Below are 26,586 nucleotides of genomic sequence, written 5' to 3'. Positions count from 1 at the left end.
GCGGGGAGGAAGTGGAGGGTGTGATGGTGTTATTGGTGCTCAGTGCGGGGAGGAAGTGGAGGGTGTGATGGTGTTATTGGTGCACAGTGTGGAGAGGAAGTGGAGGGTGTGAAGCTGTTATTGGTGCTCAGTGCGGGGAGGAAGTGGAGGGTGTGGGGGCGTTATTGGTGCTCAGTGCGGGGAGAAAGTGGAGGGTGTGAAGCTGTTATTGGTGCTCAGTGCGGGGAGGAAGTGGAGGGTGTGGAGGCGTTATTGGTGCACAATGCGAGGAGGAAGTGGAGGGTGTGATGGTGTTATTGGTGCTCAGTGCGGGGAGGAAGTGGAGGGTGTGAAGCTGTTATTGGTGCTCAGTGCGGGGAGGAAGTGGAGGGTGTGAAGCTGTTATTGGTGCTCAGTGCGGGGAGGAAGTGGAGGGTGTGGGGGCGTTATTGGTGCACAGTGGGGAGGAAGTGGAGGGTGTGGGGGCGTTATTGGTGCACAGTGCGGGGAGGAAGTGGAGGGTGTGGAGGTGTTATTGGTGCACAGTGTGGGGAGGAAGTGGAGGGTGTGGAGGTGTTATTGGTGCTCAGTGCGGGGAGGAAGTGGAGGGTGTGAAGCTGTTATTGGTGCTCAGTGCGGGGAGGAAGTGGAGGGTGTGAAGCTGTTATTGGTGCTCAGTGCGGGGAGGAAGTGGAGGGTGTGGGGGCGTTATTGGTGCACAGTGCGGGGAGGAAGTGGAGGGTGTGGAGGTGTTATTGGTGCACAGTGTGGGGAGGAAGTGGAGGGTGTGGAGGTGTTATTGGTGCACAGTGTGGGGAGGAAGTGGAGGGTGTGGGGGCGTTATTGGTGCACAGTGCGGGGAGGAAGTGGAGGGTGTGAAGCTGTTATTGGTGCTCAGTGCGGGGAGGAAGTGGAGGGTGTGAAGCTGTTATTGGTGCTCAGTGCGGGGAGGAAGTGGAGGGTGTGATGGTGTTATTGGTGCTCAGTGCGGGGAGGAAGTGGAGGGTGTGAAGCTGTTATTGGTGCTCAGTGCGGGGAGGAAGTGGAGGGTGTGAAGCTGTTATTGGTGCTCAGTGCGGGGAGGAAGTGGAGGGTGTGGGGGCGTTATTGGTGCACAGTGGGGAGGAAGTGGAGGGTGTGGGGGCGTTATTGGTGCACAGTGCGGGGAGGAAGTGGAGGGTGTGGAGGTGTTATTGGTGCACAGTGTGGGGAGGAAGTGGAGGGTGTGGAGGTGTTATTGGTGCTCAGTGCGGGGAGGAAGTGGAGGGTGTGAAGCTGTTATTGGTGCTCAGTGCGGGGAGGAAGTGGAGGGTGTGAAGCTGTTATTGGTGCTCAGTGCGGGGAGGAAGTGGAGGGTGTGGGGGCGTTATTGGTGCACAGTGCGGGGAGGAAGTGGAGGGTGTGGAGGTGTTATTGGTGCACAGTGTGGGGAGGAAGTGGAGGGTGTGGAGGTGTTATTGGTGCACAGTGTGGGGAGGAAGTGGAGGGTGTGGGGGCGTTATTGGTGCACAGTGCGGGGAGGAAGTGGAGGGTGTGAAGCTGTTATTGGTGCTCAGTGCGGGGAGGAAGTGGAGGGTGTGGGGGCATTATTGGTGCACAGTGCGGGGAGGAAGTGGAGGGTGTGGAGGTGTTATTGGTGCACAGTGTGGGGAGGAAGTGGAGGGTGTGGAAGTGTTATTGGTGCACAGTGTGGGGAGGAAGTGGAGGGTGTGGAGGTGTTATTGGTGCACAGTGCGGGGAGGAAGTGGAGGGTGTGGAGGTGTTATTGGTGCACAGTGTGGGGAGGAAGTGGAGGGTGTGGAGGTGTTATTGGTGCACAGTGCGGGGAGGAAGTGGAGTGTTTGGAGGTGTAATTAGTGCACAGTGCGGGGAGGAAGTGGAGGGTTTGGAGGTGTCATTGGTGCACAGTGCGGGGAGGAAGTGGAGGGTTTGGAGGTGTCATTGGTGCACAGTGCGGGGAGGAAGTGGAGGGTCTGGGGGCGTTATTGGTGCACAGTGCAGGGAGGAAGTGGAGGGTGTGGCGACGTTATTGGTGCTCTGTGCGGGGAGGAACTGGAGGGTGTGGGTACGTTATTGGTGCTCTGTGCAGGGAGGAAGTGGAGGGTGTGGAGGCGTTGTTGGTGCTCTGTGCGGGGAGGAAGGGGAGGGTGTGGGGACGTTATTGGTGCTCTGTGCAGGGAGGAACTGGAGGGTGTGGGGACGTTATTGGTGCTCTGTGCGGGGAGGAAGTTGAGGGTGTGGAGGCGTTATTGGTGTTTTGTGCGGGGAGGAAGTGGAGGGTGTGGGTACGTTATTGGTGCTCTGTGCGGGGAGGAAGTGGAGGGTGTGGAGGTGTTATTGGTGCACAGTGTAGGGAGGAAGTGGAGGGTGTGGAAGTGTTATTGGTGCACAGTGTGGGGAGGAAGTGGAGGGTGTGGAGGTGTTATTGGTGCACAGTGTGGGGAGGAAGTGGAGGGTGTGGAGGTGTTATTGGTGCACAGTGTGGGGAGGAAGTGGATCATGTGGAGGTGTCATTGGTGCACAGTGTGGGGAGGAAGTGGATCATGTGGAGGTGTTATTGGTGCACAGTGTGGGGAGGAAGTGAAGGGTATGGAGGTGTAATTGGTGCACAGTGCGGGGAGGGTGTGGAGGTGTAATTGGTGCACAGTACGGGGAGGAAGTGGAGGGTTTGGGGGCGTTATTGGTGCACAGTGCGGGGAGGAAGTGGAGGGTTTGGATGTGTAATTGGTGCACAGTGTGGGGAGGAAGTGGAGGGTGTGGGGACGTTATTGGTGCTCCGTTCGGGGAGGAAGTGGAGGGTGTGGGGACGTTATTGGTGCTCTGTGCGGGGAGGAAGTGGACGATGTGGAGGTGTAATTGGTGCACTGTGCGTGGAGGGTGTGGAGGTGTAATTGGTGCACAGTACGGGGAGGAAGTGGAGGGTTTGGGGGCGTTATTGGTGCACAGTGCGGGGAGGAAGTGGAGGGTTTGGATGTGTAATTGGTGCACAGTGTGGGGAGGAAGTGGAGGGTGTGGGGACGTTATTGGTGCTCCGTTCGGGGAGGAAGTGGAGGGTGTGGGGACGTTATTGGTGCTCTGTGCGGGGAGGGTGTGGGGACGTTATTGGGGCTCTATGCGGGGAGGGTGTGGAGTCGTTATTGGTGCTCTGTGCGGGGAGGAAGTGGAGGGTGTGGGGACGTTATTGGTGCTCTGTGCGGGGAGGGTGGGGAGTCGTTATTGGTGCTCTGTGCGGGGAGGAAGTGGAGGGTGTGGAGGTGTTATTGGTGCACAGTGCGGGGAGGAAGTGGATCATGTGGAGGTGTCATTGGTGCACAGTGTGGGAGGGAAGTGGATCATGTGGATGTGTTATTGGTGCACAGTGTGGGGAGGAAGTGGAGGGTGTGGAGGTGTAATTGGTGCACAGTGCGGGGAGGGTGTGGAGGTGTAATTGGTGCACAGTGCGTGAAGGAAGTGGAGGGTTTGGAGGCGTTATTGGTGCACAGTGGGGAGGAAGTGGAGGGTTTGGAGGCGTTATTGGTGCACAGTGTGGGGAGGAAGTGGAGGGTGTGGAGGTGTTATTGGTGCACAGTGTGGGGAGGAAGTAGAGGGTGTGAAGGGGTTATTGGTGCACAGTGTGGGGAGGAAGTGGAGGGTTTGGAGGCGTTATTGGTGCACAGTGTGGGGAGGAAGTGGAGGGTTTGGAGGCGTTATTGGTGCACGGTGTGGGGAGGAAGTGGAGGGTGTGGAGGTGTTATTGGTGCACAGTGTGGGGAGGAAGTGGAGGGTTTGGAGGCATTATTGGTGCACTGTGTGGGGAGGGTGTGGAGGGTTTGGAGGCGTTATTGGTGCACAGTGTGGGGAGGAAGTGGAGGGTGTGGAGGTGTAATTGGTGCACAGTGCGGGGAGGAAGTGGAGGGTGTGGAGGTGTTATTGGTGCACAGTGTGGGGAGGAAGTAGAGGGTGTGAAGGGGTTATTGGTGCACAGTGTGGGGAGGAAGTGGAGGGTTTGGAGGCGTTATTGGTGCACAGTGTGGGGAGGAAGTGGAGGGTGTGGAGGTGTTATTGGTGCACAGTGCGGGGAGGAAGTGGAGGGTGTGGAGGTGTTATTGGTGCACAGTGCGGGGAGGAAGTGGAGGGTGTGGAGGTGTTATTGGTGCACAGTGTGGGGAGGAAGTGGAGGGCTTGGAGGCATTATTGGTGCACTGTGTGGGGAGGGTGTGGAGGGTTTGGAGGCGTTATTGGTGCACAGTGTGGGGAGGGTGTGGAGGGTTTGGAGGCGTTATTGGTGCACAGTGTGGGGAGGAAGTGGAGGGTGTGGAGGTGTAATTGGTGCACAGTGCGGGGAGGAAGTGGAGGGTGTGGAGGTGTTATTGGTGCACAGTGTGGGGAGGGTGTGGAGGTGTTATTGGTGCACAGTGTGGGGATGAAGTGGAGGGTGTGGAGGTGTTATTGGTGCACAGTGTGGGGAGGAAGTAGAGGGTCTGGAGGCGTTATTGGTGCACAGTGTGGGGAGGAAGTGGAGGTGTTATTGGTGCACCGTGTGGGGAGGAAGTGGAGGGTGTGGAGGTGTTATTGGTGCACAGTGTAGGGAGGAAGTGGAGGTGTTATTGGTGCACAGTGCGGGGGGAAGTGAAGGGTTTGGAGGAGTAATTGGTGCATAATACGGGACAGGATTGAAGGGTTTGGAGGTATTATAGATGGGAGCTTGTTAGTCTTTTACTTTTCATGCATGTATCCATTTATCAGCTGTTCAGACAGACCACTTTCCTCTGTAACCAACACCTTTATGTGCTTCACTGACTGTCGCTCCCACATCTCACAGAGATAAATTACTTTCAATGTGTTCTGTAAATGGGTAATTGAGAAATAATTACATCATTTTCATGCCATTTAAAAACATTAAAATTTAAATAACAGAAACCTGCCGAGATTAGCCTACATAAAAGATTACGGGAGAGCGTAATAACTAATGGTATCTGAATCATTTGAAAGTTTATAGACCCTCTCTCCAAACTCCCAGCACTTTTTATTGGGCCGTTCTTCATAGTCCTGTCATCCGTGATGAAGGTGTCTGATTAATCTGAAGGATCCGATCAGAGACCACACAGAGAGTGTAGTTTATGTGAAAGATGTTATCTATATATATATATATTAATTGATGATGACATTTTAGTGTAATCCGAATGCTGCTCAAATGTGGCCAAATATGTGTGATCCACACTATTATTGTACAATAAATGCATTAAAAATGCCCTAATGTGTTAATCTATAATCACTGACATGTAATGTAATCACTGACATATAATATAATCATCTATAATCCTTCACATTCAGTGTAATGTAACAATATACTTCCACACTTGATGGAGACAGTATGAAAGCTGAGATACATTCAGTGAAGAGCGGTGTCACTGTGTGGAACAGATCTACCACAGAGCCAGGAAAGGTTACGGCATTTTTAAAATCTACTTTTTGTCTGAGATTTAGTGCAGAATGTGTCCATTAGCCTCAGCTGAATGGCTGGCGTGCGATTTAGGAGCAGAGCTCGCGGACATCAAACATTTAGAAGAAGCTTCTGCAGGATAAGTGGCCACATAAAACGCTCTCTCTCTTATTTTTACTTTCAACTTATCCCGGTGATAAAAGTGCTATTGTAATGAATGTAAATAGTGGGATTTATACGCCAGTTTTACTTTTACGACTCAGGGCTGTGGAACGTTCTGGCTTCCCTGGGAGATGAATGACTGCGGGCTCTCTTCATACAGACCCCCCTTGGGGGCAGGACCCTCGTGGTAACAACTTATCGTAGACACCTCACATTTCTCATCCCAGTCACATGAGCGCACAGGAAATCTGCTTCCTATACAAACCACGCGGTAACTGCTTGTATGCTGCGCGCCCTTTCACCAGGGCTAAATCACTAATTACCTATTCCCTATTCGGTTCTTAGATCACACATATTTACTGTATGGGCCTGGCCATGATCCCATCACTCCACACGGTGCAGCCATTTTGTGGTTCATGATGTGAGGTCACTGTTTCCCAGTGAGTTGATTGGCTGCCTCCCACTGTGGTAGGTGATTCTTGGATTCTGAAGAGAAAACACCTTAATACTATTATAAAGTAATATATTGTAGTGTCTGCATTTACAGATTAGCATTATGTGATTCCTGTCAGTGGGCGTATCCACATTTTCAGGGTCAATTAACACAAGGGCAAAACAAATAAAACAGGACTCCAAGACGTAAAATAGGTTTTATGTCAGCCCCCTGGTGTCCTCGGAAGGCACAAGACCCCTTGTTACTAAGAGGTGAGTCTTCAACCCCCAAATATAGTGAATAAATACTAAGCTCAGTTACTTAAAAAAAAGTCTTAAGACTGACTGTTATATAACCCTAAAATGAACCATATCCTAAATCTGAAACACCCTGTTGCACTAACACCTATCTTCAGTGCCAGGGGTGACCCGAGCAGGAGTCCTAACCGTATGCCCACCTGGAGGCATAAACTAACCCCTGTCCTGTAAGATCTCACACGGCATAATCAGTATGAGGGCATTCCTCCCAGGTACGTTACCCCCTACGTCATTGGGTCTATTAATGTATTAAAGCCGTCCTGCACATTACATTGTGACATTACATTGTGACACTGGAACTTCCCCTTCAGCCTGATAGTGACCAGCAGGGGAGGAACAGTATAGCGCCCCCTGGTGACCAGACTGTGGTGGGAAACCGACCCTAAATTCTTCCCACAAAAGTTTTGTTACACAGTACAATATACAGTACACGTGTGCAAAATCGCTGAATCAATGCAATTAATTATTGATGAGTTTAGAGTCCTAAATTATTCCTACTTAACGTACAGCTTGGGGAGCCACAATAGATAGAATAATTTTTCCACACTGTCCATGGTGCTGAAATTAAACATCATTACTGTCACATGTTTATGCTCCCACAGAGGAGTAAATGCGATTCCTAGCTCCAGATTCTTGTTGGATATATACAGCGGTAGTTTCTATAAAGTTGGTTTTTATAAACCCATCAGCACAACGCTGTGTAATCACTTTGCTGCGACTGACACCAGACCGCGATGCAGCGTTCTAAAATGACTATCAGATGACAAAACTATCAGTGGAGATTGTAGACCTCGAGGAGTGTAATTCACTGCTCAGATCCCATCTTCACAAATAGGTTTAACTCCTAGATATTTGTGTTCCTTATGCAATTTATTTTATCCAGCATCATCAAAGAGGTAGATTAGTTATTTATTGCAGATAGAAGTTAGGAATCGTCATGCATGCTATAATGTAGGAAGCAGTTTCCTCTGCATCGTTACAATGTATCTTCCAGTTCTCCCAACATTCCGAGTGTGCGGGGCTGAGCCCCTCTGTGCGCTGTGATTACTGGGACGGCACCATCTGGAGGTAGTTAGCTCCTCTTACTTACAGCCTTGTATACGCTCCTCAGTCCAACAGCCACTCTCATTGTAATTGACATTAATTGGCAGTCTCATTAGTGAGGCCAGAGATTTTATAGCGGCATAAACAGATAGGCGCGCCAGCCTGCTGCATATTGAGAGGTTCTGCTTCAATACACCAAGCGCCTGTTATGTAAGTGTATGTATGTACCCGTCTCCCAATCATATAACAAGTGTTTGCCTCTGAAGTCGCTGCTAGAGAAGATGCAATTAATCTTACTCAGGATTAGCTGTTATAATAACACCACCATGCTTACCTATAGGCTAATACCACAATGCACAACATTATATTCAGCCTTTAATTGTGGTACTATACTGATATATAAATCACTTGGCCGTTTGTCTCCGGTATAGTTCCTGCGTTTAACCCAGATTGTGTCCAAAGTTCAGATTTTTCTTGTCTCTTTGTTTTTTAAAATGTTAGCTGTAAAAATAATTCTATTTGGCTATCAATTGAAGTGTAAATACATTTTATTATAGCGTCAGCCAGGCACAGACACCGCTGGACGCGGGATAAAGAATATATTACTCGTGGACATTAAGACCCAAGTTCTGTCTCTTGATGTGACACGGAGCACTGCCCAGGGCTCTCTGCGTCCTGAAACCCTGGTAAATGTGAGGCTCCGAGCGCTCCTGAATTCCTCTCAGATGTGAGCTTGTTCTGAATATATTGTGACGGATTAGTGGAAATTGGCACTTGTGTCTAATGTGAGCTTGTGAATATTCATGGAGGTAACTGGCAGAACCTTGGCTGTGCGGCAGCTCATGCAGAATAAATTCATATATCTCTCCGGCTCCCCGCAGACCCCTTCATCTCGTCTTGTATAGACCCAGACAAAGCCCAACTTTGCCACAGAGTATATTGACAGGACAGCGTAACCTGTACCAGCCGAGCAGCCCTAGTGTTTAATCAATAACAGGGTCTGTGTGTGGGCACAATTACTTGTGATAATAGAACAGATTCTAACAGCACTGTTGTATTGTGAACCCATTATAAATGGTGATATTATTTGTAAATTGCATTACTGATATTAAGGCGTGCCGGTCTGCATAGGGGCTGAAGTTGTCACTGGGCGATAGGACTAGTAGGTCCAGGGCGGGTATTCCTTGGTGAGTACGGAGTGGGCACATGGGTTCGTAGTGTGCGGAGCAGGACTAAGATAAGATTTCCTTCTGCATTTTTCTTTGCTGTGCAGAGGGATCATTTTCCCTCCATACTTGATTTTTGCTGGTGGAGATGGGGGTCTTGTCCTATACTTTTTATGGGACATATATTTTGTACCTTCCAGATCTTTTTTTGAAAGTGCAAAAGTGTGAGTCCCACTGCACAAATGTTTCCTATTTCTACATCCGCTCATTATACCCGGGGCGAGATGGCGGGTGCAGAAGCTAGCATCATCTGATTGGACGATCAGGGTGGATCGGGTGTGTTCCTCGATGACTGTGTCTGGTTATTCACCCACAGGCAACAACAAGATATCGTTTTCTGGAACATTCTTTAAACGACCCTCAGGAGCGGCAGAGCGTTGCATTGTTCCACTCTCGTGCAGATGGTGGTGATCCAGCCCCAGCTTGTATTTCAATCGGACGCCTTTTGCAACGTCAAGGCACGTTTTGTAAGGGGAAGTGCACAAAAATAAAAATGCCTCATATAATAGTATCATAATTAATTTAAGCCATTAATAAACTGAGCAATATTTTTGGGGGACAGTTAAAAGTATTATTTATTGAAAGGGCCAATACTAAAGTGTTTCACCTCTTTTGCGCAGTACGTCTCTCTGCCATGTTTTCCACCTCTGCGCACCTGGGTGCACTTGTAGTTTGTGGAGACTTCAGCAAACAAGGATAAGTAATTGTGCACCTTGCAGTGCACTTGAAGGTCCTGAGTCACCCAGGGCGTGGCTCCCCAGGTGATAGGTGACCTGGCTGATCTGTACGCTTCATGCGACCTGGCGTCTGCGCTTTGTTGAGTCCTGGTTTTAACCATCTAAACTATTTGGAAACATTTCTAATTTACAGTACACACATTTTATAAAACCTTTGCAGATAACCCCATTACTATATTGTGTGGACAGCTAGGCGTCCGAGAACGTATGCGGGATGCTTGTTGCTAGGGTTGGGAATGCATAGCAACGGGTCACCAGAAGCTTAACAACACAACGTTGAATGCTTCAATTATTTTACAAACAATAAGAAATGTGTAAGACCAATCAGTAAAAATTATCAAATGTAAATATGGCAATATTCTATTGGTGGCTGCAGTAATTTGAGTCATAACCTCAATATTAATTTGCCTCATAAACACTATGGAAGGAGACAAAACCGTCATAAGCAGTGATTGGCGGCATCTGCAACTGACAACCTCTGCTCACAGTCTGAGTAAAAACCTAATCACAATTATTATAAATACATATCCTACACCTTTGTATTTTCTGATAAAATGTCTTAGACCTTATTTAAATAAGCTTTTGGTGCGGGCTTTCCTGTGGGCTAAAGATCTTGTGACACTAATCATTCAATGTAATGAAAGCCGGCAGGCTTCATCCAGTTTAATAATATCAGAACGTTTCACCGGCGCTCAATGAGCATGATCCTGGCAGGAATTACGCTGTTCATACACTTGTCCACAGTAGTTTTATGTTTTCTGTTCTGATATTCGTTTAATGTGTGTTTGTGCGCCAGAGACAGTTACTGATTAGATCATATATGAAACGACTATTGTGCGATGCTACTTAGTTCAGTAAATTACCCGCCCTCACCTCTGCTGTCCACCTGTCATATCAGCTCTGCCAGTCTGCGTCTCTCTCCATCCTGGCCTGACAAGCCGGTGCCTTTAATGTGTGATCAGAGCACGGACAGAAACCTACGCAGCGAGGCTTCCACCAGACCAGTAAGATGAGCAGCTTCCTTCTAATCAGATGATCAGAAGCTGCGCTCTCCTCGCTTCTAAGCTTTCCGATCACATTGGACATCTGTTGATTTAATTTGCCCTCACATTCCTTTGAAGAACTCAATGTGAAACAGCACAGTGGATCCGATGATCAAAGGAATTCCATTGACATAAGTAATTAGCCAGAAACTCATTTGAATACCATTTTGTCCTTGTCTTCATGCCTGTTAACGACACACAGTTGCGAGACTTCCGTAAACAGATGACAGCGATACACATGTTATAACATCCCAAACTTCAGATTATTATGAAACATAATAACATAAGAAACAAAGAAAAAATATCTTCCAAAGCTTTTTATCAATTACCTACAAATAAAACCATTATCCAGTTAGGGGATAATTTGCTAATATTCACCAAAATAAACCCAGCTGCCAATCAGTTGTCCTCACAGCTTACATAATAGAGTCCACTTGTGTACAATTACTGGGAGGGGTGTTCCAAAATAAATACACCTGTCAGTTAGAGATCCCATATTTGGTTTGGTTGAATAGCTGTTAACGCGGCTGCCTCTCGCACACACTATACTTTCAATAGACCGTCTACTGGAGCACGAGAGGACTGTTTCATGAAAAAAACTGAGCGTTAAAAACTTAATTGAATGGCAGGTGAAGTTAACCCGCTCGAAAATTATAAAAACAGCGTTAAAATGACTTAACGTGGTCAAAAAAACAACAACTCGCTGACAATTGAATATTGTGTCTTAATATTTAGTATTATTTATTAAATGTAAAAGTGTAGTTAGGTAAAGGTAGGGATGTACCGGCAGAGTATCAGACTGTATTCCTGGACCAAACACTTGAAGATTCTGCAACATCTGAAAGTGCATTTCCTGCATCAAGTTCTAAACGTGTTGCTGGTTGTCGGATAAACCATTGAATTTTGTATCCAGCAACGTAAATTGATTGACAACAAAATCTTCCCATCTGTAATAAAGTCTTTAACTTTCAACAACTAATTTTATCTGGGCCGTGTTAGTAATGACTGACAGATCTGCACTGTCCGACTCAGATTAGGGATTGATGAAGGAATTACAAGTTTCCTCAATGATTATGGTTTATTCAGATCTCCATTGTAGAACAGTGCCTATAGAAAATCATCATATCCTGTCCAAATCATTACCTTTTGTCTCATTACACCATGGAAATTGAAATACATGAAATCAAACTTTTTCCAGCTGTATTTACACATTATAACCATCAACATCAAGGTATAAATAACATGTACAACAATTCTAATAATTAATTTAAATACTAAAATACCTGGTTTGGATAAGTCATCATACCCTTGGAGTAACCATTATAATCTTGCTCCAGTACAACCAATGACCTTCCCGATCACACAACATACTAACTGGCCACCAACTGACATCAGTTTTTGTGGTTCTGATATCTTCACAATAAATCCATCTGTTCCTTGAGTATTCCACTACTAGCAGTGTAAGGTGAGGCAGAGAGTTCACCATGGTAGGAAGTAACGTTGTAGATAGGCACAATTTAAGAGAAGGATACATAAAGATTTCAAAGGTTTTTTACTATCAACTGAGTACTGTTCACAGCTTTATGAAGAAGTGGAAAGCGTATGGCAGCACCGACACCTCGTCTAGATCAAGCCGTCCCTCCAAACTGGATAACAGAGCCAGGACGATATTGATCAGGGAAGATACAAAGAGGCCAATGGCAACTATGAAGGACTTACAAGTCTTTATGGCTGAGATTGGTCGGTCTGTGTGTGTGACAACTGTCTCTCAAGCTTTACACAAAGCTGCCCTGTATGGCAGGATGGCAAGAGAGAAGCCTCTTCTAAAAACGTGCCGCACTGAGTCTCGTTTGTGCTCTACCAAAACACTTGAAAGATTCTGATGTCATCTGGCAAAACGTATGGTCAGATGAGACCAAGATAGAACTGGACTAAGTGCAAGTACTATGGTGCAAACTAGACACAGCACCACCCATAGCACACCATAATCACTGTGAGTCATGGTGGTGGCAGCATTATGTTGTGGTGGGGGGGGGGGGGGTTCTCTTCAGCAGGGACTGGGTGATTGAAGGGCAAATGGATGCTGCCAAGTACACTCAAGTTTTTGAGGAAAACCTGCGGCCCTCTGCTAGACAGCTGAAGGTGGGCCAAGAAAACAGCAAAGTGGCCCAAGAATAGGATGATGAATGTCCTTGACTGGCCAGGTCAGAGTGCTGAACGAATTCAATTAGAAAATCTCTGGATGGAATTGAAGACATCAGTCCATCACCTCTCACCAGGAAATTTGACTGAACTTAAACAATTCTGCAAGGAAGAGCAAATATTCCCTAATCTAGGTCCACAAAGCCGGTATAGAGACGTATCCAAGCACACTGATGGCTGTAAGTACAACAAGAGGTGACTCTAAAAAGTATTAGATCAGGGGACTGATCACTTATCCAAGCCTGGTATTCTTGTTTTTCTTTTTCTTTTTAATTAATTTTCAGAACTGTTGCCTTTTTTCTATTAGTTGAATGTTGTAAGGCAAAATGGGTAAATAAAGCTGGAAAAGTTTGATTTAATTTTTTTCAAGTTCCATGCTGTAATATGACAAAAGGGAATGGTTTTGTCAGGGTCTGATTGTGTTCTATAGGAACTGTAAGTAAACTGTACAATGAGATCTCACGTCCATATTCTGAATTCCTGGGCAACAGTAAATTGGTCTTAGTAATGTACCTCCCTCTGTTAGTTTAATTACTTCCTTCTGAAGCATCCAAACTTCTCATGTAGTTTCCTCGTTCCACTGGAAGATGGATTCAGACTATTGATACTTTTCTTCTGGTCCGTATAATCCCACAACAATGTTCCATAAATCCATATTCCACCTCTACACAGCACTTCATCATCCACACGTTGCAGTTTTATTCTCCACCTTCTACTTCATACAGAACAGGTCACAGTAGTTGTCACCTGCTTAGTAATGGTTCCTGACTTCCTAAATTCTCCTTTAGTGGCCCAAGTTCAGCACTAGTCTGGTCATTTGTCCCTCTGGGGCAGGGGCTGGCTGGGCAAGGGGGCATCTGGTCCCATGAGTGGGCAATCTTGGGCTGGGTCACTGGCTACCTGCATTATTTTTCTTTTAATATGTTCCTAATAGGCTGCTAAGCAGAGTCGCCCTCCCCGCAAGCTAATAGTTGTCAGACACTGATATTCAAGTACTCATTCTTCACAGTGTTTGACATGCGCTCTGTACCTCTCAGAGCTGTAGCTCCAGGTAAACACCCCATGTCCTGTGTTACTTCAGGAGCTGCTTCTGGACATACACAGTTTCCACCGTAGTTGGTGTTTCTGGAAGTACAGCAGGGAGTTGTGCAGAGGATTGGATGCTCTGATATGATGTAGTGACAGAAGTCTGTCTCTCCTGGGCTGTCTGTGATGGTGTCTGCAGTGACAATGATTGGTCGCCTGTTTATGTATTCTCAATGCTTCTGAATAACAACCTTGGTGATTTTGACATCTCACAGATTGCAAATAGCTGATGACATGTTCAGACTTATTTATAAATTACTCATGTTAATCATCTTTCAATAACTGTCGCGTCTGCAGGAGAAAAGCGAGCGATGTGATATTAAACTCCGCAGCTCAATCCAAATCCATTTCTTTACATCTGTTCCCATTCTCGTGTATATTAAAGGAACGTGATCGAATGTTACTGATATGTCACGGTGCTGGCGGAAGCCGTGTGTTCAGTGCCTGATGGTTTATTGGCTAATCTGTAGTTATCTTTCTCTACTTTACAGATTGTTGTTGTGGGATTGTGATGATCGGAGTTACAGTTACTACATTGAGGTTTCTATCAACCAACAGCAATGGACAATGGTGGCTGATCGGACGAAGGTTCCTTGCAGGTACGTTTAGACCCAAGAATCAATCTTTCCAGAAAGACTTATTTTATTTTTTGGGGTTGTATCAGCCAAACGAGGTTCTGTTAAGACATTCTATAACATCCACTAGTACTAAAATTGCATTTATTTTTTTTGCCCTTCTCTTGATTTTTTGCTGGAGTGCAGTACCTTCATCTAGACAACAGATGTCACTGTTACGAAGACTCCTTTATTGATAGCAGTTTGCTGATAGACACAGTGTATCAGTGCAGAATTATAGAACATTGTTTTTCGCTTTCAGCCCGCAGGACTGTCAGGTTACGCCGCCTCCTCCTGTCCTCACTTCCCTTGTTGCTTTTACTTCTGTCGTGTACATTTCACAGCTCTTAGTTCACTCTCCTCTATCTAGACAACACTTAGCCCTTATTAGACAGTGTCTAATTTAAGCCCGGTAGAAAATCAGGCTGGTAAAGGTTATGTTGGTGTGATGGATGCCGGCTGATGTCACTGTCAAGTCATGGAACAAAGAAACTTGTTATTATGCTCTTTGGGCTGATGTACTGAAACTGGTGTCTATATTAATAATTCACTCCTCAAAGCTCCTCTCCTGCCTCCCTGCGTCTCTCTTCCAGGGAACTATCAGATGCTCTCGCTACCTCCTGAAAGAAGCCAATTAGCGCTACGCACCAATGTCATTGTCATCCCTTTAAATGCCGTGTGCAGATTTATTTCTCGCTATTCTTCCCAGAAAATGACAATAATGAAGTCTTCCTTTTTCTTTACTTTATTTTGTTATAAAGGGCAAACGTGTCTGATACTTCTGCCCGAGCCATATCACAGGGCTGTCTTCCAGAAATTATATCCAGGCACTCTACTTGCCAACCTCCCTATTGTAGCAAATAGCAGCCACCATTGTAGCAGATTATTCTGTAAAAGTGGAGGAATAAATATCTGTCTGCAGATTACCCCTAATATATTCTGCGCTTTTCCTCAGCTCGGAGAAGGGATTTTTACAATATTAGAGTGCAGCTCTAGCCAATGCTGGCAGTATTAGAGTACAGACTAGGCTAATGCTGTGAGTATTAGAGTGCAGCCATAGGAAATACTGACGGTATTAGAGTGTGGCCCTAGGTAATGCTGGCAGTATTAGAGTGCAGCCCCAGCTAATGATGGCGGTATTAGAGTGCAGCCCTAGCTAATGATGGCGGTATTAGAGTGCAGCCCTAGCTAATGATGGCGGTATTAGAGTGCAGCCCCAGCTAATGATGGCGGTATTAGAGTGCAGCCCTAGCTAATGATGGCGGTATTAGAGTGCAGCCCTAGCTAATGATGGCGGTATTAGAGTGCAGCCCCAGCTAATGATGGCGGTATTAGAGTGCAGCACTAGGTAATGATGGCGGTATTAGAGTGCGGCCCCAGGCAATGCTGGTGGTATTAGAGTGCGGCCCTAGGTAATGATGGCGGTATTAGAATGCGGCCCTAGGTAATGCTGACGGTATTAGAGTGCGGTCCTAGGTAATGCTGACGGTGTTATAATGCATCCCTAGGTAATGATGGCGGTATTAGAGTGCGGCCCTAGGCAATGCTGGTGGTATTAGAATGTGGCCCTAGGTAATGCTGACGGTATTAGAGTGCAGCCCTAGCTAATGATGGCGGTATTAGAGTGCAGTACTAGGTAATGATGGCGGTATTAGAATGCGGCCCTAGGCAATGACGGCGGTATTCGAGTGCATCCCTAGGTAATGCTGACGGTGTTATAATGCATCCCTAGGTAATGATGGCGGTATTAGAGTGCATCCCTAGGTAATGATGGCGGTATTAGAGTGCATCCCTAGGTAATGATGGCGGTATTAGAATGCATCCCTAGGTAATGATGGCGGTATTAGAGTGCATCCCTAGGTAATGCTGACGGTATTATAATGCATCCCTAGGCAATGCTGGCGGTATTAGAATGCATCCCTAGGTAATGATGGCAGTATTAGAGTGCGGCCCTAGGCAATGCTGGTGGTATTAGAATGCGGCCCTAGCTAATGATGGCGGTATTAGAGTGCAGTACTAGGTAATGATGGCGGTATTAGAGTGCAGCCCTAGGCAATGCTGGTGGTATTAGAGTGCGGCCCTAGGTAATGACGGCGGTATTAGAGTGCATCCCTAGGTAATGCTGACGGTGTTATAATGCATCCCTAGGTAATGATGGCGGTATTAGAGTGCGGCCCTAGGCAATGCTGGCGGTATTAGAATGCATCCCTAGGTAATGATGGCGGTATTAGAGTGCGGCCCTAGGCAATGCTGGCGGTATTAGAATGCATCCCTAGGTAATGATGGCGGTATTAGAGTGCGGCCCTAGGCAATGCTGGCAGTATTAGAGTGCAGCCCTAGCTAATGATGGCGGTATTAGAATGCATCCCTAGGTAATGATGGCGGTATTAGAGTGCATCCCTAGGTAATGCTGGCAGTATTAGAGTGCAGCCCTAGCTAATGATGGCGGTATTAGAGTGCAGTACTAGGTAATGCTGGTGGTATTAGAATGCGGCCCTAGGTAATGATGGCGGTATTAGAGTGCATCCCTAGGTAATGCTGGCAGTATTAGAGTGCGGCCCTAGGCAATGCTGGTGGTATTAGAGTGCAGTACTAGGTAATGATGGCGGTATTAGAGTGCGGCCCTAGGCAATGCTGGTGGTATTAGAATGCATCCCTAGGTAATGATGGCGGTATTAGAGTGCAGCCCTAGGCAATGCTGGCGGTATTAGAGCGCTGCTATAGTTAATGCTCCTAGCCGAGACGTTGAACCCTATAGTATAGCACTGTTTATAATGAGATTTCTGGCTGGACATAGAACAGACTTGGAGAAGACCTGGCAGCTGAGATAACTAGAGACAGGAATACTGAGAAGATAGAAATGTTCTTTATTCATTGCGCTATATGAAGAATTTCTAATTATAAAGTTTAATTAACTTTGTTATTTTTCTGCTTCAGATTAAATGAATATGAAATATTCTCAGACTGTGCTGTGCGCTCCCAATTACCTTCCCTGCTAGTATATCTTATGTATACTTAATTAATCTGGAATTTTTCACAGATCTTTTTATATAGTTTATTGAAAAGCAGTAAAGAACTTTTCAGATTTTTTAAATATGATTGTTAAACTGGACTTATAACCATGATGGTTTTTGGCTAAATAGTGCACAGGAAAACAACCTGTCTCTCCCTCCCCTGTACTGAAGCCCCTCCCTAATGCCAGGGACAGTGTATGCTTTGTGAGGTAATCAAGGGAATAGGTGCCATCTCCTGGGGCAGATACTATTGAACAGCAGCAATGAATCACATCAAGTCCTTTATTTTTGGTAGAACTGACTTCAGCCAGTTGTATTTAGCACATTCAAATAAAAGCCTTGCCTGTCCAGCACTAAATTAACATTCTCCAACACCCTCTCTCACGTATGGAACCTTGTGTCTCGGACATATACCAAGCACAATAATATCTGCTCACCACTTACAGGTTCTCTCAGGAGGCATCTAGTCTCCTCCCCAGGTCTGAAAGAGTGAATGAGGGAGAGCTGCAGCATTCTACAGGCACCACTCAGGTGCCGCTGCTAATTAGTCTGCTGTGAGCCTGCAGACCACAAGACCTGGACTGGGCCTTATGTATGGAGCCCACTCTGCTCTCTCCATACAAAACACCATGGACGATGCTTCCTATACAGAGCAATATCCCTGGGCTTAAAAGCCTGTAAAACAAACAGCCTGGGACACGGATACCTGCCATTCAGTCTTAACCTAGTGACTCTGTCACAGCTTCTAAATGATCAAATAAGAATGCACACAGACTAATATGCACATTTGTTGTCAGATTACAGTTTCTCAGGGTTACATAGAAATAGGCATTGTTACTTATTAAACTACTATAAAAACTGCTTAGTCTTTCTCCCCCTTTTTTCTTACCATGCTGGGAGGTGCTGCTCTATCTTAGACCTGTGAAGTAGGTTACCATGCTGGGAGGTGCTGCTCTATCTTACACCTGTGAATTAGGTTACCATGCTGGGAGGTGATGCTCTGTCTTACACCTGTAAAGCAGGTTACCATGCTGGGAGGTGCTGCTCTATCTTACACCTGTGAAGCAGGTTACCATGCTGGGAGGTGCTGCTCTATCTTACACCTGTGAAGCCGGTTACCATGCTGGGAGGTGCTGCTCTATCTTACACCTGTAAAGCAGGTTACCATGCTGGGAGGTGCTGCTCTATCTTACACCTGTGAAGCCGGTTACCATGCTGGGAGGTGCTGCTCTATCTTACACCTGTGAAGCAGGTTACCATGCTGGGAGGTGCTGCTCTATCTTACACCTGTGAAGCCGGTTACCATGCTGGGAGGTGCTGCTCTGTCTTACACCTGTGAAGCAGGTTACCATGCTGGGAGGTGCTGCTCTATCTTACACCTGTGAATTAGGTTACCATGTTGGGAGGTGCTGCTCTATCTTACACCTGTGAAGCCGGTTACCATGCTGGGAGGTGCTGCTCTATCTTACACCTGTGAAGCAGGTTACCATGCTGGGAGGTGCTGCTCTATCTTACACCTGTGAAGTCGGTTACCATGTCTGGAGGTGCTGCTCTATCTTACACATGTGAAGCCGGTTACCATGCTGGGAGGTGCTGCTCTATCTTACACCTGTGAATTAGGTTACCATGCTGGGAGGTGCTGCTCTATCTTACACCTGTGAAGTCGGTTACCATGTCTGGAGGTGCTGCTCTATCTTACACCTGTGAAGTCGGTTACCATGCTAGGAGGTGCTGCTCTATCTTACACATGTGAAGCCGGTTACCATGCTGGGAGGTGCTGCTCTATCTTACACCTGTGAAGTCGGTTACCATGTCTGGAGGTGCTGCTCTATCTTACACCTGTGAAGTCGGTTACCATGCTGGGAGGTGCTGCTCTATCTTACACATGTGAAGCAGGTTACCATGCTGGGAGGTGCTGCTCTATCTTACACCTGTGAAGTCGGTTACCATGCTAGGAGGTGCTGCTCTATCTTACACATGTGAAGCAGGTTACCATGCTGGGAGGTGCTGCTCTATCTTACACCTGTGAAGTCGGTTACCATGTCTGGAGGTGCTGCTCTATCTTACACCTGTGAAGTCGGTTACCATGCTGGGAGGTGCTGCTCTATCTTACACATGTGAAGCCGGTTACCATGCTGGGAGGTGCTGCTCTAACTTACACCTGTGAAGCAGGTTACCATGCTGGGAGGTGCTGCTCTATCTTACACCTGTGAAGCAGGTTACCATGCTGGGAGGTGCTGCTCTAACTTACACCTGTGAAGCAGGTTACCATGTCTGGAGGTGCTGCTCTATCTTACACCTGTGAAGCAGGTTACCATGCTGGGAGGTGCTGCTCTAACTTACACCTGTGAAGCAGGTTACCATGTCTGGAGGTGCTGCTCTATCTTACACCTGTGAAGCAGGTTACCATGCTGGGAGGTGCTGCTCTATCTTACACCTGTGAAGCAGGTTACCATGCTGGGAGGTGATCCTCTGTCTTACACCTGTGAAGCCGGTTACCATGCTAGGAGGTGCTGCTCTATCTTACACCTGTGAAGCAGGTTACCATGCTGGGAGGTGCTGCTCTATCTTACACCTGTGAAGCCGGTTACCATGCTGGGAGGTGCTGCTCTAACTTACACCTGTGAAGCAGGTTACCATGTCTGGAGGTGCTGCTCTATCTTACACCTGTGAAGCCGGTTACCATGCTGGGAGGTGCTGCTCTATCTTACACCTGTGAATTAGGTTACCATGCTGGGAGGTGCTGCTCTATCTTACACCTGTGAAGCCGGTTAACATGCTGGGAGGTGCTGCTCTATCTTACACCTGTGAAGCCGGTTACCATGCTGGGAGGTGCTGCTCTATCTTACACCTGTGAAGCCGGTTACCATGCTGGGAGGTGCTGCTCTATCTTACACCTGTGAAGCCGGTTACCATGCTGGGAGGTGCTGCTCTATCTTACACCTGTGAAGCAGGTTACCATGCTGGGAGGTGCTGCTCTATCTTACACCTGTAAAGCAGGTTACCATGTCTGGAGGTGATGCTCTATCTTACACCTGTGAAGCCGGTTACCATGCTGGGAGGTGCTGCTCTAACTTACACCTGTGAAGCCGGTTACCATGTCTGGAGGTGATGCTCTATCTTACACCTGTGAAGCAGGTTACCATGCTGGGAGGTGCTGCTCTATCTTACACCTGTAAAGCAGGTTACCATGTCTGGAGGTGATGCTCTATCTTACACCTGTGAAGCCGGTTACCATGCTGGGAGGTGCTGCTCTATCTTACACCTGTGAAGCCGGTTACCATGCTGGGAGGTGCTGCTCTATCTTACACCTGTGAAGCAGGTTACCATGCTGGGAGGTGCTGCTCTATCTTACACCTGTGAAGTAGGTTACCATGTCTGGAGGTGCTGCTCTGTCTTACACCTGTGAAGCAGGTTACCATGCTGGGAGGTGCTGCTCTAACTTACACCTGTGAAGCCGGTTACCATGCTGGGAGGTGCTGCTCTATCTTACACCTGTGAAGCAGGTTACCATGTCTGGAGGTGCTGCTCTATCTTACACCTGTGAAGCAGGTTACCATGCTGGGAGGTGCTGCTCTATCTTACACCTGTGAAGTCGGTTACCATGCTGGGAGGTGCTGCTCTATCTTACACCTGTGAAGCAGGTTACCATGTCTGGAGGTGCTGCTCTATCTTACACCTGTGAAGCCGGTTACCATGCTAGGAGGTGCTGCTCTAACTTACACCTGTGAAGCCGGTTACCATGCTGGGAGGTGCTGCTCTAACTTACACCTGTGAAGCCGGTTACCATGTCTGGAGGTGATGCTCTATCTTACACCTGTGAAGCAGGTTACCATGCTGGGAGGTGCTGCTCTATCTTACACCTGTAAAGCAGGTTACCATGTCTGGAGGTGATGCTCTATCTTACACCTGTGAAGCCGGTTACCATGCTAGGAGGTGCTGCTCTAACTTACACCTGTGAAGCCGGTTACCATGCTAGGAGGTGCTGCTCTAACTTACACCTGTGAAGCCGGTTACCATGTCTGGAGGTGATGCTCTATCTTACACCTGTGAAGCCGGTTACCATGCTGGGAGGTGCTGCTCTATCTTACACCTGTAAAGCCGGTTACCATGCTGGGAGGTGCTGCTCTATCTTACACCTGTAAAGCAGGTTACCATGTCTGGAGGTGCTGCTCTATCTTACACCTGTGAAGCCGGTTACCATGCTAGGAGGTGCTGCTCTAACTTACACCTGTGAAGCCGGTTACCATGCTAGGAGGTGCTGCTCTAACTTACACCTGTGAAGCCGGTTACCATGTCTGGAGGTGATGCTCTATCTTACACCTGTGAAGCCGGTTACCATGCTGGGAGGTGCTGCTCTATCTTACACCTGTAAAGCCGGTTACCATGCTGGGAGGTGCTGCTCTATCTTACACCTGTAAAGCCGGTTACCATGCTGGGAGGTGCTGCTCTATCTTACACCTGTAAAGCAGGTTACCATGTCTGGAGGTGCTGCTCTATCTTACACCTGTGAAGCCGGTTACCATGCTGGGAGGTGCTGCTCTATCTTACACCTGTGAAGCCGGTTACCATGCTAGGAGGTGCTGCTCTATCTTACACCTGTGAAGCCGGTTACCATGCTAGGAGATGCTGCTCTAACTTACACATTTGAAGCAGGTTACCATGCTGGGAGGTGCTGCTCTATCTTACACCTGTGAAGCCGGTTACCATGCTGGGAGGTGCTGCTCTATCTTACACCTGTGAAGCAGGTTACCATGCTAGGAGGTGCTGCTCTATCTTACACATGTGAAGCCGGTTACCATGCTGGGAGATGCTGCTCTATCTTACACATGTGAAGCCGGTTACCATGTCTGGGAGATGCTGCTCTATCTTACACATGTGAAGCCGGTTACCATGCTGGGAGGTGCTGCTCTATCTTACACCTGTGAAGCCGGTTACCATGCTGGGAGGTGCTGCTCTAACTTACACCTGTGAAGCCGGTTAACATGTTTTCACGGGTGTGATACAGTTATGTGATTGACATTTATATGGTCAACACTGTAATATAGACAATGTTGTAATTCAACAGTAATGACCTCAACAGTGTTATTAGGTCGACAGAATGTAGACAGTATTATTAGGTAAACAATAATATCCATAACCATAGCCCTAACCATATAATACTGATGACATTCGAATTGTTGACCTAATGATACGGTGGGCATTTGAATTGACAACCTAAATGAATGACTAGCCGTCTAGCCATCGGTTGCATACCGGTTCCACCAGGGTTTCCAGTCTGTTGTCACTCTGTTATTTTTTGTAACTGCTTTTTTTTTTAAAATGTTTATTTATCCCTTTCCCCGGGGATGCTGCATACATTTTATATGCTGATATTCATTGCTGTCTATTTGTAACCTCGTCTCATGATCTTAGCCTGTTTGAACTTACACCGAAATTCTGTAAATGCCTATTGATATTGAAAACTTGAATATTGTAGTTTAATAATGCACCTAAACCAACTAAAGTGTTTTATAGTTAGCTAGATCTGTCATGTCTGCAACCCCTTGCAGACAGCTGGCAATTGTATGCAGTTGCTTTAGAGATGACAGACAGACATGCTCAGTACTGATGGGTGATTTCATACACAGGGACGAGGGTGAAGGGATATAATTCATAATCTCTCTTGCTGTTTTAGGTTGTTTTGTTTTTTTTGTCCAATGCTTATGATAGACATAAGGATAGCCTTACAAAGATGAAAGTATCATATAGGGTTTGAGGTTACAAAACTTGGGCAGACTAGATGGGCCAAGCGGTTCATATCTCCCGTCAAATTCTATGTTTCTATAATCTCTCTTGCTGTTTTAGCTTTTTATTTTCCACCTTATATCAAACCCTTTTACCAACCTTTTAAGATTTTTTTGGGTATGACTGGGGTCTGGGCGCGTAACTTTATTTTATCTTCAACTCTTGTTTGTGCTTAATGTCCTCAGCTTTGAAATGGGTGGAGATACAGCTCTAACCAATCAAATCATCAACATGCTCACAGCATTATTTCAGGAGATGAGTGAGCGGATCTTATGGTACAGAACTGTATGTTATGAGGAGAAGAGGTTTGGAGGTGCAGTAAGGGATCCTCAATCTCTGTATGGTGTGATGTCGCATACAACATGTAACACCATGGTCGGGAGGAAGTAGAATCATGACCTGTCTTTTGTTAATCCACCCTGTGTTCATTTTTTTGTTTATTTATTGTAATACTTTGGGTGCAAGAAGTAGGGCTGTGCGCACTATGGGCAATCCCACCTGAAATCGGGGTACAAGGGCAAATATCCGCCATATAGAGAGGCATGCAATCGTGCGGAGGAGTTTAACTCCTCTGGCACACCCTGCATTATGCCGGCCTAAGCACTAAGTCACCAGATACAAAGGTGGCTACTTCTCTTCTATCTGTTCATAGACATATATTCAGTTATCATTCCTCACTACAGAAGGGTTAGAGGTCCGTCATTGCAGTAATTGTAACCTGACGAGACGGTCGGGTCTCCGATATCTCTGTGATGTCTGTGCTTGTTTCCCAAATACCAGCGTGACAAGAGCTGAACCATCTTTTTTCTCTGTTCTGTTAGATAAGTACAATGACTTGCTGAGGTGCCGGTGTTGTGTGCTTTCATGTACAGAATGTGTGCCGGAGATAAGCCTTCCTGCTTTATTCCCGTACAAAGACCCACAGAACACTATACACTTTCAAGTGCTTTTTTTTTTAACAGCTATTTGATAGCAACATTTCATCTCCTGTCTCTTTCTGTATGATTTCTTTGTAGGTTCTGAATTTAGGTTCTGTTTCTCCAGGGATTGTTGTCCTTATCTCCTTAACATTTCCTCTCCAAGTCTTGCCTACAATGCCGGGGAATGAAAACCTGTGCTGAGCCCTGTCGCAAATACACCGAATCTGGAGAGAAACTGACATCATTCTTTAATTTACAGAGTTTTGATCCAAAGAGACATATACTGCTCAAACACAGGATATGGAAGATATGTTGTTGCTGAACTAATCAGGTCGCTGATGCCATTATCTCATTGTCAGACTCTTATGTAAACTATAGGAATAGCTGTTGTGGAAACACTCAACCAATTCCAGCTAATGTTTCATATACAGCTGATGTTCAGATCTGCACCAGAGGTTGGGACACTTGTTGTATCCATTCTTCAACATTTGGTGCACACAGACATGCAGGAGATGAAGTGGGTTGTAGCCAATCAGAGCAAAAGAGTTTTGATAGCAACACAAAGTATTTGAGCACTACATTTTCATTGCACAAGGTCTTGAACAAAAGTTAGTTTGCGAACAGCAAAATTTGTGGCATGCCTATTTATCTACAAGTCCGTCTACAATTGCGTAAAAGCGCCAGGACTTGTGAACCAAGATGGTGTTAGCAGGGGAGCAGACAGTTTTACTGACAGATTGGAGGAGTTGGGCAGATTGAGGCAACTGCGGGTTAGGTGCACGATCACACATACGTTTGCACTGAAATGCCAAATTTAGATTTTGACTTTGCAGAGCAGGATTATTTGAATGCGATAAAAGGTTAAAGAAGGCACATTTATAGCATGTTCCCTGCATTGTGGGAGTGCTCACTACATTTTCTGTCCCCTCAGATGTACTGGAGATTGGATCTCTTTCTTGTACTCTGCACCTTACAGTCTAGCAGGAAATTGCTGTGTTTGGTGAGTCGACAGGTTCTGGGCAGGATAGGCATAGGTGATAAGAGTAGGTCCTTAGTGTGGTCAGGGGAAATGATACGGGCTGTATAAAGAGAATATGATGTAGGAAGGTATTGGAATACAATCTGATATTGCAGAGAACCAATGTAATCAGACACAGCATTAGTGGAATGGTTAGTGGGGACAATCAGTCTTGTAGTGAAGGATTATGGGAAAAGAATGTGTATTGGTGTTACTGAAGGGAGGGCAGATAGGGAGTATTTTTCAGATGGAGTTGATATGATTTTACAATGACTTAAATATATGAAATAAAGAATGTGGTAGAAGGAAATATGATAAGATTAAAGCTAGTGATTTGTGGGTGAATATAATAGAGATTTCTAGCATGAGTTTTACTGGAAAGTTTGAATACAATTCCAGTCATAACGACCATGAAAGTGAGAATTAGCGTGACTAGAATAATCTTTTTATGTTATTAACTGCATAAAAGTCATTGATTATACTATTGTGTGTGTAGATAATAAACCTCACCACACGCTGCCACAGTTGGCCCTGAAATGACACTTTGATGTCGGATAATGATCCTATAAAATCAGTGGCGTAAAATGTGATCCCAAGATGACCTCTTCCGAGTGCACTAAAAGGCTGCACTTAAGCCAGACGTTCTGGCCGCTGATTCCGAGGAACGTAGAGTTGCGATTTTGCCACACAGGTAAAGTACCAAATCGACCAGTAATCCACTGGCCTGACTGGTGAAGTGCCAGGGTCAGCCCAAATTTGACCACCAGGAATCACAACCACTGAACACTTCACGGAAACCGAGAAACTGGTAAATTTGTGCATCTGGAGGTCAGAAAGTTTTCTTGTCATTCACAGACTTCCATACAAAGCCATTGATTGATTAATTGGTTAAATAACGGGAGAGGGCTCAACATCTGCAGACCCTTGTCCTGATTGTACGGACACATGATTGAATGATTGCAGTTCCCTTGATGTCTTCTCGCTCTCTCTTCATTTCTGCTACATTCCAACCATTGATATCTTGTCTTGTTGCCCGATTTACAAGCCGCAGATTAAAAGACCTTACAAGCTGCGATAAGACACACACATGCTGGGGCCTTGACATGTTTTTATAGATCTACGGCTTGGCTAAGCTGCAGAAGAAGACTCTCTGCTAGGGATGACACGATTACATGTCCTGTTGATGTGTTTGTGGGATATTGTGACACAGCCCATTCTCGTAATGAAGAAAGATCTCCTCAGAAAGGGGTCTGTATCCCAAGAGACATCCTCAGTAAATGTGCCGAGTGACCTTTGCGTCTGATCCTGTCATGCTGACAAAACGGGAAGGATCTTTCTTACTCGATAGCATTGTAAAAATGTCATCCTGCAAGTGCAGACTTCATTAAACCTCAGCAAAACTTTTTTTTTTTGCAAGTAATAAATATGCATTATCAAGTCGTTGCTTTATGTCAGTAATAAATTGCCTCGTATAAAGCACACCGGAGCAAGACTGAAGAGTTTTCTATGGTCCCATCATCTGAATGATATAGAATGACACCGGCGTCTGCTGCTGAGGAATTGGCTGTACTTTGTATTAAAA

At 46.2% G+C, this 26,586-nt stretch overlaps 1 protein-coding gene across 2 annotated transcripts in view; it reads left to right on the top strand.

Moving 5' to 3' along the window:
- The window catches only part of BTBD9 (BTB domain containing 9), a 135,924-nt gene that overhangs the window by 88,454 nt on the left and 20,884 nt on the right, over positions 1 to 26,586 (top strand). For both annotated transcript variants that reach the window (XM_075204453.1, XM_075204454.1), the window contains exon 9: positions 14,143 to 14,250. In XM_075204453.1, the coding sequence (XP_075060554.1) occupies positions 14,143 to 14,250 (108 nt within the window). The remainder of the gene's footprint in view (positions 1 to 14,142; positions 14,251 to 26,586) is intronic.

Source organism: Mixophyes fleayi, chromosome 3 (genome assembly GCF_038048845.1).
Source record: "Mixophyes fleayi isolate aMixFle1 chromosome 3, aMixFle1.hap1, whole genome shotgun sequence".
NCBI classification, from domain to species: domain Eukaryota; kingdom Metazoa; phylum Chordata; class Amphibia; order Anura; family Limnodynastidae; genus Mixophyes; species Mixophyes fleayi.
Note: the sequence above shows the minus strand (reverse complement) of the source record. Positions and strands in the feature narration are given on the sequence as shown.